Source organism: Drosophila erecta, unplaced genomic scaffold (assembly GCF_003286155.1).
Source record: "Drosophila erecta strain 14021-0224.00,06,07 unplaced genomic scaffold, DereRS2 tig00000055-arrow-pilon, whole genome shotgun sequence".
Classification (NCBI taxonomy): domain Eukaryota; kingdom Metazoa; phylum Arthropoda; class Insecta; order Diptera; family Drosophilidae; genus Drosophila; species Drosophila erecta.
The window spans coordinates 6,633,517-6,646,224 of NW_020825200.1; the positions used below are offsets into that span (position 1 = coordinate 6,633,517).

General features: G+C 40.3%; 1 protein-coding gene across 2 annotated transcripts in view; it reads right to left on the bottom strand.

Annotated features, from left to right (window-relative positions):
- The window catches only part of LOC6540582 (protein outspread), an 82,799-nt gene extending 77,238 nt beyond the window's left edge, over window positions 1-5,561 (bottom strand). For both annotated transcript variants that reach the window (XM_001968860.3, XM_015159605.2), the window contains exon 1: window positions 4,654-5,561. In XM_001968860.3, the coding sequence (XP_001968896.2) occupies window positions 4,654-4,878 (225 nt within the window). In that variant the 5' untranslated portion in view covers window positions 4,879-5,561. The remainder of the gene's footprint in view (window positions 1-4,653) is intronic.
- Between the last annotated feature and the right edge of the window lie 7,147 nt (window positions 5,562-12,708).

Genomic DNA, 12,708 nt, shown 5'->3' on the forward strand with positions numbered 1-12,708 from the left:
CAAAGGGGAACACGCGAGACCGAGAGGCCGAGTGAATGAGGTCTGCAGCTACTCCACTGGAGACCTGGATACGGAATGGTATACAGGATGGTATGGGACTCCCAGTACGGGCCTCGTCTCCTCTTCCATGGCATGCTGCCAATAGCTCAATAACACCCCGGGGACCAATTGAGATCTTTTTGGTGGGATAGCCAGGCACCTAGGACACCGATGGCCAACCGTCTAAGACAAACAGTGAAGCAGAGAGGGTGAGATGCAGGCGAAAAGGGCGAATCACACACAAATACTCAACGGGGGCACAGAGCTCGAAAATGACACCCGAGGCCTAACAGTGAGTAGAAATGGTTGATTCAATTGATTTGAAGCACTTTTGTCATTAAACATTATGCTCAAGGAGGTGAGAGATATTTTTAGACCGGCAAAACTGTGAAATATTATTATCTAAATCTATATAAGGCCAAAGTTATATTTGCATATTTGATTATTTCAAGTGAAGGCATTGTTTTCAAGTTGTTAATAACTTGTTAGGCATTTATTATTTGTAAGGCAATGGTGTATATATTTCTTATTTATAATTCATTTTTGTTACCCTTAAATTGACTTGTTCAGTGTTTAGATTTTTCTAGGTTCCTTAACCCACGGTGTCCCATGCCAATTGTTTTGCCAGACAAATAGACGGCCGCCAAAAGCAGCAAAAAGTCCACAATTACTGCCAATAGGTTAGACCTCTTGGTGGTTCCTCAGCTTTGGTTTAGTCAAAGTCGTAGTGGGGTGCCCAGTCACGCGCCCGGTCCAAAAACGAATAAAAAGGCCAGCAAGATGAGATTTTCTGGAGGTTATGGGCTGCTTTCTTGCGTTGTGGGCCACCAGAACCTGAAAGGCTGCAAAGCCTTTGACCTGACCTGTCAACGTGGCACAGCCCCCTAAAAAACACGAGCTTCATCTTCGCAAATATAATGGGTTCTGAAGTGGATGGTCCCAGTGATAACTGCAATGTTCCGTTCCGCTCCATTGACTTGACAATGCATTCTGACATCCGTTTTGCACCTCGTCGCTTTTTCTTGGCCTTTGTGTTTGCTGTTGTGCGCATTTTCCAGTCTGTGTACCGCCAACTACAAAGGGAACCACCTAACGATAGGTGGTCCTATGCCAGGCCCATTCTCTCGTCCCATTCGATCCCATGGCCAGGTAATCCGAGAGCCGTGTTAGGGACGCTTTTGCCGGCTTCATTAGCCTTCAGTTCGGCGACAGACAATGCAACAATTATGGCCCAGCATTTATGCACTAGTCAAAACCAAAAGCAGAAGACAGGCGAACATGGACACTCTTCTCGGGAGCAAAGCAAAACAAAAGCAAAAGTGTTGCTAAATTTAGAACGACTGCCAAGTAGAACATCTGTGGGCCAACCCGGGGGACGAAGCCTGTGAGGTCTGTCGGTTGAGTAACCGCAAAAGGGGATGCCGCTGGAGGGGCATCTTGAGGGGCAACTTGGGGCGGTCTTTGGGGGGACTGACTGCTGCCGACGCCTTCTAATTGCCGCTCGACGAGCGGAAGCCAAGAGTTGAGTTCTATTTTTACATACATATACATATTAGCTGCGGAGCAACTGCATCCACAGGAAGGGGGAGCCAAATGTGGAACACACTGAACCGAAGGAGTGTGGAGAACACGGTTCCCAGATTTGACTTTAAAATATCTGCAGGCGGTGGGGTTTCTTTAATGACAATCGTACCGATGCCCCAATGATTTAAAAATAGTTTCTATGACTTTGCATTCAAAGTAGAGGCGTTGTTTTCAATTAATGCCAAAGGTTTTTAGTAAAATTGAAGTTACGAAAACTGGTTATGTCGTGGTTTCCTAAACTTATTTTACAATAAGCCCACACCTCAGCGTGTTATAGGAAGCAGCTGAATGGTTTGGTAGTAGGGTGTTTAACCTTAGATCTGCCCACTTATGGAAAACTTACCCCTGGGCTGTGCTCCACTTCCTCTTCAACACTTCCCGATCCCCGCCATATCCATCGACTTGTTGACACAGTTGTTCTACCCACTGGCTCTATTGACTCAAATGACTTTCACACTCAAATAGTAAAGTTTATTTATTTTCATCTTTGTGAACACTCAACTGCAACGCTTCGCTCAGGTCGGGTAATTCAATATTGTAACTCGAGCTATTTATAAATTAGGAAATGCTGCCAGGAACAGCTAAGCCAACAAATCGATCAACTAGTTCTCCAGTTTATGGATCATTTGCATACCCCCTGCACACCACACTCCACAATTCTAGATGAATTCTCTCCTAAAGGCGACATTTTTCACGGCTGTCAAGTGCTATTGGCCTCCGGCCTTTTCAGAGGGCATTTCTCTATGGGTTCTCGTTGTCTTTCGGCTATGTGAGACTTCCTCAATAAATGGTTAACAATACAATACAGTCGGTGTCGGTGTGTGAGCGTTTTGTTTTGTGCTAATTTCATGGGGGTCATTCTGGCACTCTGTTTATAAGATCAGTCACGCAGTTGAAGTCCCCCGGCTCACGGACACATTTGAAGCACATTTGGAAAACAAAAGTTTGATTTCTATGCGCTGCTCTTAGCCTACAAAAAGCAATTTTCGCCTGAGGCCAAGCTGCGCTAGAAATCTCTCGCGTATCCGAATCATTTTTGGGTGATCAATTAAAAAAAGAGCCATTCCAATTTGGCAAGCAGACAAGCAGCTAGCTTGAAATTGCTTTTGACAATCGCATAATTTATTTTCGCAGGCTGCTCGAAAAACCAGGCACTTGTGGCCGTCAATGTAATATAGCAGAAAAAACACTAAACAGAATAATAAAACATTTGGCGACCTATAAAACTGCTCAAATTCCCTGTCGCGAGAATTGAGAACGAGAACAGCATTTACAGAATAACCAGATCAGAATTGATTAGGGTCAGTTGTGTAAAAATACATTTTCACATAATTATTACGAAACGAGCACAAAAATTGTAAAACTTAATAAATCAATTTATAAGGGGGAAATGAAACAGAGCAGGTTGAAAATAGAACGGTACCTAGCTACCTACATACCTATGTATAAAATGTATTTAAGTTTTTATAATTTTATTTAACATATTTTTATAAACTTGCTCATTTCGAGTCAGCATATTTTAAATAAAATCTTGGTGCAGCAGCGCTTCTTTTTATTCTCTATCTCAACTCGTTCATTCTAAGCATTATCTTAATCTCCAAAAGAAGCGAGATTAGATATTGTCGGCCAAAATGATGCTTAATCTTGGATTTAATCTTTCGACAAGTGTTTGGAAGCAGTTGACATATCTTTCCCGCTGTTCTTCTGCCACCTTCATTTGCATAGTTCAACGAAAGATCCAAACTTTCCCAATGGTAAACTACACTTCTGGTTTTATTTTTCACACAGGCGGCTCAGTTTTCTTCGATGTTTTACGACAGCGTTTTATGTTTATTAAATACAAATTCCAAAAGTTATCATGCGGCTTATAAGAAAGCAGGTTGGCCTTTCAGCTCTGACTTCAATATGGCATGGTGGGCATGGTGTTTTAGTTTGGGGCGTTGTATTGTCGTAAATTTTTGGTAACCCAGCCCCAAACGCAGGTAAAACATAATAAACGATTTTCACTTTTTCCTTCGGCTTCTCACTCAGTCTAGGTGGGTTTTTTTTATGTTTTCTATGCTTTGATTAGTTTTTGTTATTTTAATTAGTTTTCGGTGGCATTTTATTTCGTATCGTTATTTTCTATCCCGAATTCTAAGACCACACGACTCCAGTGAAACGAGAAAGCGAGAGTTTTCCTTTGTCGCGCCGCAATTGTGTTTGTTGTTTAAATGACGAAATGAATGTTTGTCTTCTGGCGATTTTTGTAACTTGATTGAACGGAAAGTTTCAAGATTAGAAGCTGTTTTTGCCCTGGGGGAACGACGCCTTAGGTCAAATTAATGAATTAATCTTGGTCAAAAGCTTTATTTTCTTGCCTTTCTTAGAAAAAGTCGTTGCAATCCAACTTAATTGTGTCAGCTTCGACCATGTTTACCGATCGGTTTATGCTGTCTCATTTCAAAATGTTTTAATTAAAATTAATGATGATATCTCCAGCCACAGCTCATTAATATTTCTAAACTGATATGTTCTGCATTTCGAACTTTCTTGCTGCCAAACTGCAAAATGCTGAAACCATAAAGATATCTATAAAATGTCATTAAGTTAATCCCAACAATATATATTGGCAATAAATTTTCTTTCAAATCCCGAATGTCTTCTAAAATCGCTGCAAGATGCACAAGAAGTCTGAGATGAGATTTAAAACCAAATGGAACTATAATTTTCGGAACAAAAGAAAAACAACCAAAAGCCCGCACAGAATTGGAAACTAAATAAAGATTTATTCAGCACACACAAAACTAAATTTATCCTATGGTTTTTCGTTGCTGACTTCCCTCAACTCCAAGTACAGTGAATACTGTGCATTGACTTTCAGCTACTTAAGAAACGTAATGCACTTTAGTTACAGAAAAATCCTAACAGAAAAGCTGTACAATAACAGCACTTTGAATTTGCCACGGTTATAGACAAGGTTATATAGATGTGTTTCCCATAAGTTTACCTATCTAAACTTGGCCAAAAAGTGGAAAATCGGAGACTCACCCTATTGCATTCCAAGGCGGCGGCCGAGTGCTCCTCCCGCTGGCGAAAGCAGTGGCTGCACTTGCTCTTGTTGAAAATGTTTGGGCTGAACTTGCGGCAGTCGGCGGTGCGTGTGTTTGTTGTTGCTCCTGCCGCGCCTGCTGCTGTTGTTGTTGCTGTTGGAGTGGGTGGTGCCGATTTGGAGGGGGCGGCAGGCACCGTTGTTGTTATTGTCGTGGTTGACATTTCGCCAGTGCTGCTGCGTCGGTTGAACAAAAAAATCAAAAAAAAGAGTGGGGAAACTTGCAGAGGAGAAAGAGAGTGCGGAAATGGTGGTACTTTTAAAGATTTTGCAGAAATGGCATGGCTACTATTTGAAACTCAATTTGCTTTTGTTTTTCGTTTTCTTTTTGCAAGGACGCGTTGTTACGTTAACCACAACATTGGCTTGTTTTTGTTTTGGCTCTAATGGCCAGCCTTTCTCAGCTTTGATAAACTTCTGATATTTTCGGGTATTTGGTTACACGCTCAGTGAGAGAGAGCCAAATAGAGAGATGGGGAAATTATTCAATTTCGCTTTGCACTTTGATTCTTGGCTTTGGCACACATGCACACAATTACGCACAAAAACACACACGGACGCCCGCGTAAGCCCAACAAATACACATACACTCGCGCACGCAGAGAACCGGGGCAGAAGTTTTGGGCTTTATCTTCTTTGGCCTTCTTCGCCGCCTTTTGTTTTGTTTTTTTTTTTCTTTCGTATTACTCGTATTTTTCGCTATGGAGCTGTTGTTATTCTTTAGTTGTATTTTCGTCGACCCGGTATTATTTGTGTTATTCTCGCGCAGAAAGCGCGCTCTTTTTTGAAGCACCGTTCGCGCACGCTGCTCAAAACGGAATGAGCAAACGCACCGATTCAGCCGAAAAATACCGAAGAGAAATACCGAAACATGCAGAAACAACGAAAAATACCGCAAACAAGAAACGGTTTTAAGTCGTATGCGTCAAGTCGATGTCTATATACTCTTTACATTAAAAAATAATATATATAATGTAATATTGTAATAATAAATTATTATTATTGTTAATGTTAATATAAAAATTTTAATATAATATATATATAATACAAAAATATTTTTTACAATAAATTATCAGCTACTTATATTTTTAATGAAATGTCGCATTCACGTGTTTGGGTGGGCTATTTATAGTATTTGCCTTTGCCACACCTGTTCTTCAGAAATGAAGTCCACAATAATTAATGCATCTTAGAAGTTATATGCAAACATCTATTTATACCTCAGTAACCTTACTGAAAGGGTATAATTTTCTCTCTGCAAATGTAATCCGAATCGGTTGATGTTAACCGGTTGAATCTCTAAGCGAGCACTGTTAGTTTTGCGCTCACAGTTAAATTCCTATAATAGTGTTGCTAGACTCATGCACTTGTTGCTCCATGTCACAAGCTTGAGCAATAATGTTGCTGGCGATTTTGACACAAAATAATAAATAACTTCCATTACGGCTAGTAAAAAGTTTACTGAATCTACGACAAGAGCATTAAAAAGTTTAAAAATGAAGTATTTTGTGCTAATGTTTAAATATTTAATATATACATATTTTAATACTTTGGGAGCTTACTTTTTCCTTAGCAACATGCTGCTAAGCATGCCAACCGAATGTTGCCACACTTCCGTCTTGTAATTGATGAGTTTTTTGACTCTCGAACTGGAAAAATGAATTATGCTGGTGGAAAAATCAAAGCCGGCAACGGCAATCATTTCATGCCACAGACAATTTGTTTACAGATCTCCCCAGAAAAGGCCAATGCAACAACAAGAGCAAGCGGCACCAATAACAATAACAATTAACTGCACACTTCATTAACAACCTCGGTCAACAAATTTTCAAGTGCGATGCAGAACAGAGGGAGAGGACAATAGAGATAAACCCTTCTCAAGCACCAAAAAGTATATAAGTAAGGAACTGCACTGCCCAAAAAAGTATTTACCTTTTCAATGTCCAATCTTGCACTCGGACAAATTGTTTTTTTTTGTCTTTTAAAATTTCTGATAATAAACCGGAAATTGGGTTTACTTTGATTAAAAAAATGTAATATATTTACCATGCATTTTTGATTACCGTTGTTAATTTTTCACCATGAATTTTGGATTCCCATTGTTCATGTTTAAATACTCTTTACTTGTGAATTAACAATAGTAACAAGAACTCTAATAATATAATTCTTATAAGCCTGTTTTTCTCAGTGTAGAACAAAAATTGATTAATTGCGCTTGTCAAGGGTTCTGGCATCCGAGGGGCTGGCGGGGAGGGGCAAAGGCCGCAGGGAATGAGGCAGAAAGGAGTCGGCCCTCGATCAAATATTTTGACTGCCACCTACCTACCAACCAAATGGGGCTATGTGTAATGGGGAGGGGAAAAGTCTGGCTGCGGGGTCTCGGAACGGGGAGACTAATGTCTGGCGCTGCCCCCAAAGAATTAAGGAGGGGCCCTTGGGAATAAAGGTAAACTGCAGAAGCGACGCAGGTCCCAACATCATTCACTTAGGTGATCAAAGATATACAATAAAATAATAATTATTAAACTCAAAAAATAACTATAAACTAAAAAAGGGTAGATTGCATATACAATCAATATAAAGTTCGGTTATTTTTGTATGTTGTATGTATATATCTACTTATATATCTCTCATATAAGCCTAAATTGAATCCTTAGGTGATTTTAAAGTTGTTTCGGAAACAAAGTAACATTAGATAAAGTTTCTATGGCAGTTTAACTACTTGTATACTAAGTCCAATATAACATTTAGAAGGAACTGTTTATGGGGCTAAATGTTTACTCGGCTGATACGTGATAATCATTATTGGCAGCCAGTGGAGTTCATTGACCAATTCGCTTCTGGGTCTGGCATTTACGGTAATTAGTTGATTTGAAATTTGATTCCGATTTGGCCGGCTGTTGTGCAATTGCCGAAAATGCTTCGATTGCATTGGCAGCTGCCTTGCCACAAAACGTTGCATGATAATGGCTTCTTTTTCGGGTCCATTGTTGTGCTCCCAGTTGTTATTGTTGTTATGGTTGTTGTTGTGGTAATACCTGCATAGCCGAAAAATGCATTACCGAATATTGATTTCGACTTGGATGGGGGACACACTTTGTGTGCGAGTGTTATTTTTTTGTTTTTGTTCGTTTTATTTTTGGTAGCCACCGCCACTCGTTTTGCACATTTTCCACTCTCATTCAAATGTCAATCGAGTCACGAGTTGAGTTGTCCCCTTTTAACGCCCCCTGCACCCCCTCTCTGTGCTCCCCCTGCAACTGCAAATGAATTTAAAGTAATGCGGCAGACAAACAATGAAGAGGAAAAACCTATTTCCCCAAATATTTCCATAGTCCTTGCCGCACACGTCGCGTCGCTAAAATTCTGCGCCTTTCAAAAATACCCAAAATGACTTCATCAGTTTTTGGAAGTAATGTTGGAATCAGTTAAACTAAAATCTCCTAGGCAAACAATATTGGTTTTTCGCTTTTTGAAAGTATTTCAAGCCCATTAAGGTTGAGTCTGGTCCAGCAAATGTTTCCCAAACATTAAATTTCATGTATCATTAACTGATCCAACGGCAATTAGTGCGACGGACTTGCCCATGGGGCTGGCAACCAGTAACAACATGCAACATGGGGCAGGAGCAACAACAAGTGCAACCGATCCCGCCTTCGGGGTGTGTGACCAAAAACTTGGATCACGCTTCTTGTCGGAGCACTTGGCTTAATAAGTATCTCGTCTAGCCATGCAAATCGTGAACCGAATTGAAAATCAAAGCACTGAACTTGAGGCAATCTAAGCGCCCCCGTTGGTTTCAGCGTTTTTTTTCGATATCTGCGCGTGGGCCGGCACTTTCCATATCGGCGGTGTCTGAGGCATTTTCCCAAAATAAAAAACAGCCTTTAAAATTTGAACAATTTTGCGCCCTTTTGACAGCAGGCGAGTCTCGATTCATGGGCAATTTGGAGAGAAGAGGGCGAGGTTTAAATGCTGCACATGAAGACTGGCTGGGTTGTTGGTGCTGCTCCATATTAAGTACTTTGCAGCTGCAACACTTTCACTTTTTCCTATGCTAATTTTCCCAAAACATTGAACGAAATCTTTTTGGGATTTTTAAAAAGTCTTTTCAGCTGAACGATAACAAATATTGAACGATAACAATGTATTTAGAAAAGATAGGAAAAAGGATCATTGTATTTCGTGTACAAAAATCACAAAATTATTGAAAATTCTTGAACTATGTTTCACTAATTATAAAAAGTTCGAGTGTCCAAGGAAAAACCTATGTGTAGTTTCAAAAAAAAGTCCAAAAACTACTATACATTTTTTCCATAATGACAATGATTTATGTTCAACTTGCCACCAAATTCCAATCAAGCTGCAAGTCCAGACTTAACTCAAAGATAAGTTATGGATAGATAAAGTGGGATGAGTCGGAAATAGAACTAGATATATGGCCTATTTATGAAGGCATTCGAGCTAGACATTTATGGCATGCATAGTATTTATAGTTGTTATTTTTGGAGGCGAATGATTTGTGTTTCATAGGTATAATCATGACATGATTCTCACAGAATCCAACTCTTTTTCTCAAGAAGAAATATAATTTTCTAGTTTTTCCACCAGGCAAGGCCTGTGCTTTTTTCTCCAGCTACTCATTTCCCTTTAAAAGAAATAAAAACCATTTCCTATATACGAGTACAACAAGTTTGCGGCTGAAAATACGCAAATGTTTTTACATGCAGCTATGGTTTTGGGCGTCAAAAAGCCCCCATAACTGACCGAAGCAAACTAAAACCTATAACGAAACCGATCCAAGGCCCCAACTAACGGAAACCACCTGCGAACAATTTTCATTCGGCAGCAGCAAACGAAGAAAAGCCAAACGAAAAATGCCGCAAATCGACGTCTGACAGTCTTTGGCTGGTACTGGTACCAATTTGGCAGCGATTCGCGGACTCACGCCAATTCCAGGGTGTGGATACGGGGAAAGGGGGCTGAAAGACGCGGCTGGGGAAAAATTGGGGGGAAGGGGGCGCCGCCAAACGTCCATAGACCTTTTTGTGAAAGTGAAATTTTTCGCAAAATACGCGGCAGAGTTTTGCGAGTGTCGGTGTGTCTGCCAGCCGACTGGCAGTTGGGTTTCCTGTACTTTTAATTTGCTAGTCCCACTCCTCGCAAGCAGTAAAACTCGGCTTTTGGGAGAAAATGAATTTTCATCAAGGTAACTAAAATGTTTTAATATACTAATATATTTTGCATTCAAGGCGGAGTTCCGCTGACGGAACTTATGGCCTGCTGGAGCCTTAGAAGGACTTAGTGGATTGTCATCTATCATCTATAGCTACATAACTAGACGGATTCTCTGATATCTTTACTACCAGATGGTGCTGATATTGCTAGGGATTGCCTTTGGTTCCTTGGAAGTGGTTCCATTGGTCAATCCTTAATGAAGTTATATACCTCATTTGGTCGCCCTGACTTCTTATTGCGAATAATTTTAGTTCTAACACGGATCTGACTGTCCCTCCTTAATATGTTGCTCTTTTGGGCAAAAGGAGTTTCATGTGTTTGGACTGCAGCGAATACTCTTCAGCCTTGGCCTTGAGTTTTCGCTGCTAACTTTTTTTCAGTCCCACTGCCAAAGATTGGGTTTTATTTTGAAAACATACAAATAAATATCCTGCAAGTGCAGGCCTGGTTCGATAGCCAGCATTTTTGTCGGGTTTGATAATTGACTTTAAGCGCGTGAATAATAACTACCAGCAACGGCGGTTGTTGCAACCACAGACGTCAGTGGCAGGCTGCTAGGAAATCGCGTTTCATTAACATGGAAAAAGGAAAATTGAAAATTGGGAAGGGGATGGGGAGGGGAAGGGGGAAAAGCGACGCAGCCGTGACGTGAGTCGAGTGGCAAGGAAAAGCGTTGCAAGCCCGCCGTCCAACCCTGCGTATACTTGTTGCGGCTGCCAAACTTATCTAGTCAAGTTGTTTTATTTCTGTACGTTTTTTTACTCGTTTTCCTTTTGATACCTTTCGTTTGTGTGCTTTTTTGGAAAAGCAGAAGGAAATATAATTTTTATTTTACTTTTCATAATGTTGGTTGCTTTTCTTGCGGGTGACCGCGACAACATAATTTATCGTTAACTCTTCATCAACTCGGCACGCAAAGTAACGAAACGCTGGTGCGAGGAATTTTCCATTTTCCGAACTTTTCCAGTTGGTCGCTCAGTTTTGTCGTGTCCTATGATTTATTTGACATGACAGCCAAACGAACAATGATTTATTTGTCAATACAGCATTTTTAATGAATTTTATTTTCAATTATTTTTTTTTTCTATCTATTTTTTGAAGTATTCTTGCTGTGTTTGCTGTGCAATCGCAAAAGCATCCAGATGCAGACCAAACACGCAATTTCGACGCCCAGTACACTATGAATCCGCAAACGTGGGTTTCAGCACCAATTTTGTGCACCTGCTGACCAGACATCAAATAAATAAAGCAAAAACACAATTAAAAACCAGAGAGAACGCTGTAGTCGATTTGCTCGACTATCAGGTACCCGTTACTCAGCTGGTGGGAAAAATTGGTAAGGAAATGGCTCATATAAAAGCAATATATATAGGTTTCAGGGTCGAAAACGATTTTTCTTCCTCTTACATACTGTACTACGAACCTAGTACATCCATTTACTCGGCGTGGAATGGGTATTAAAGCACAGAAGCACATGAGCATGTAAAAGTAGGAAAACAGAAATCAATTATGACTCAGTTCGATTGGCACAGCCAAAAATTAAGGAGTATTACTACAGCAATTTCAATTACTCATCATATATATATCATTCATATAATCAGTTATACAAAATCATTTTATACCTATTTCTAAGCTTTCGTTAAGAATTAAATATAGATTTCAGCTAGCAACATTTAGATATTTCTCCATATAATTCGCCAGTGATTTAGAGTATTTTAGAGGCTTCTGCATGGATTAGGACCCAGCTTAAACGATATGTGCCCAAGCGTATCTCGCTTCAGCAAGGGCGAGCAAATATTAATTTCACTTTTGACTGCACTTGACCCACTCTCTTTTTAACTCAAAGTGAAGTGCATCTCGGCCAAGCGCAGCATCGGGGCCCAGAGTAGTATGCAGATAAATCATATAATAAACAGAACACAGCAGGATATCACTACTCTGGGTAGGATGGCCGCAAGAGACTTCAAGATTTGATTCGATGACGAGTTTTTTCCACTTGCATGCAAAGATATTCGCGATGTGGTGTTTACTTTGCTGCTGAGTCACGGATGCTGAGGAAGGAGCTAAAACAAATTGAAAGCCGCCATAAAATTGCACAAGATATCGATAAACTTCAAGTTATAAAACAAATTAAATTATGCTCTAGACGATTTCAAAACCGAAACTGAAAGGCAAAGTAAAAGTCTAGGCCATAAACACTCATTTGATGTGCGTATTTAATTGAAACATTTTACCGTCACCAATTGCTGTTTGTAAAGGCGTTTTCGCCCCATTGTAATCCCAATGAACTTTGGAGCCCCCTGCCATCCAACTAATCCAACTAATAACTCCAACTTTTGCCATTTACCGAACCCAAGCCTCCTGTTGGATATATCTCGTTTTCTATCTTACATAAGCCGAATGCAAGTTGCATTTTGAATACAATTAGCAGTTTATGATTTTCACTTTTACATCATTTTCAGCATGAGGCTACCCCCCAACCCCCTCCCTTCAAAATCCATCGATAAAGTGCATTGGCCAGCGGACAACACGTGTGTTGCTGTTGCAGTTGCTGTTTGCTGGCCATGGTAATTTCGACTCGAACAACTCATTTTCGATTGCGAAACAAGTGGCAAAAGGGCAGGCATGGGCATCCAGAGAGGTAGACAAAAACCCAACTTAATAGGACAATTGATTGCTTGGGAGTGTTACAAAAGCTGGGGGAAAAAACACCAAATGCAACCAATTACAATTGGGAGGGCAGGGAAACAAAGTTA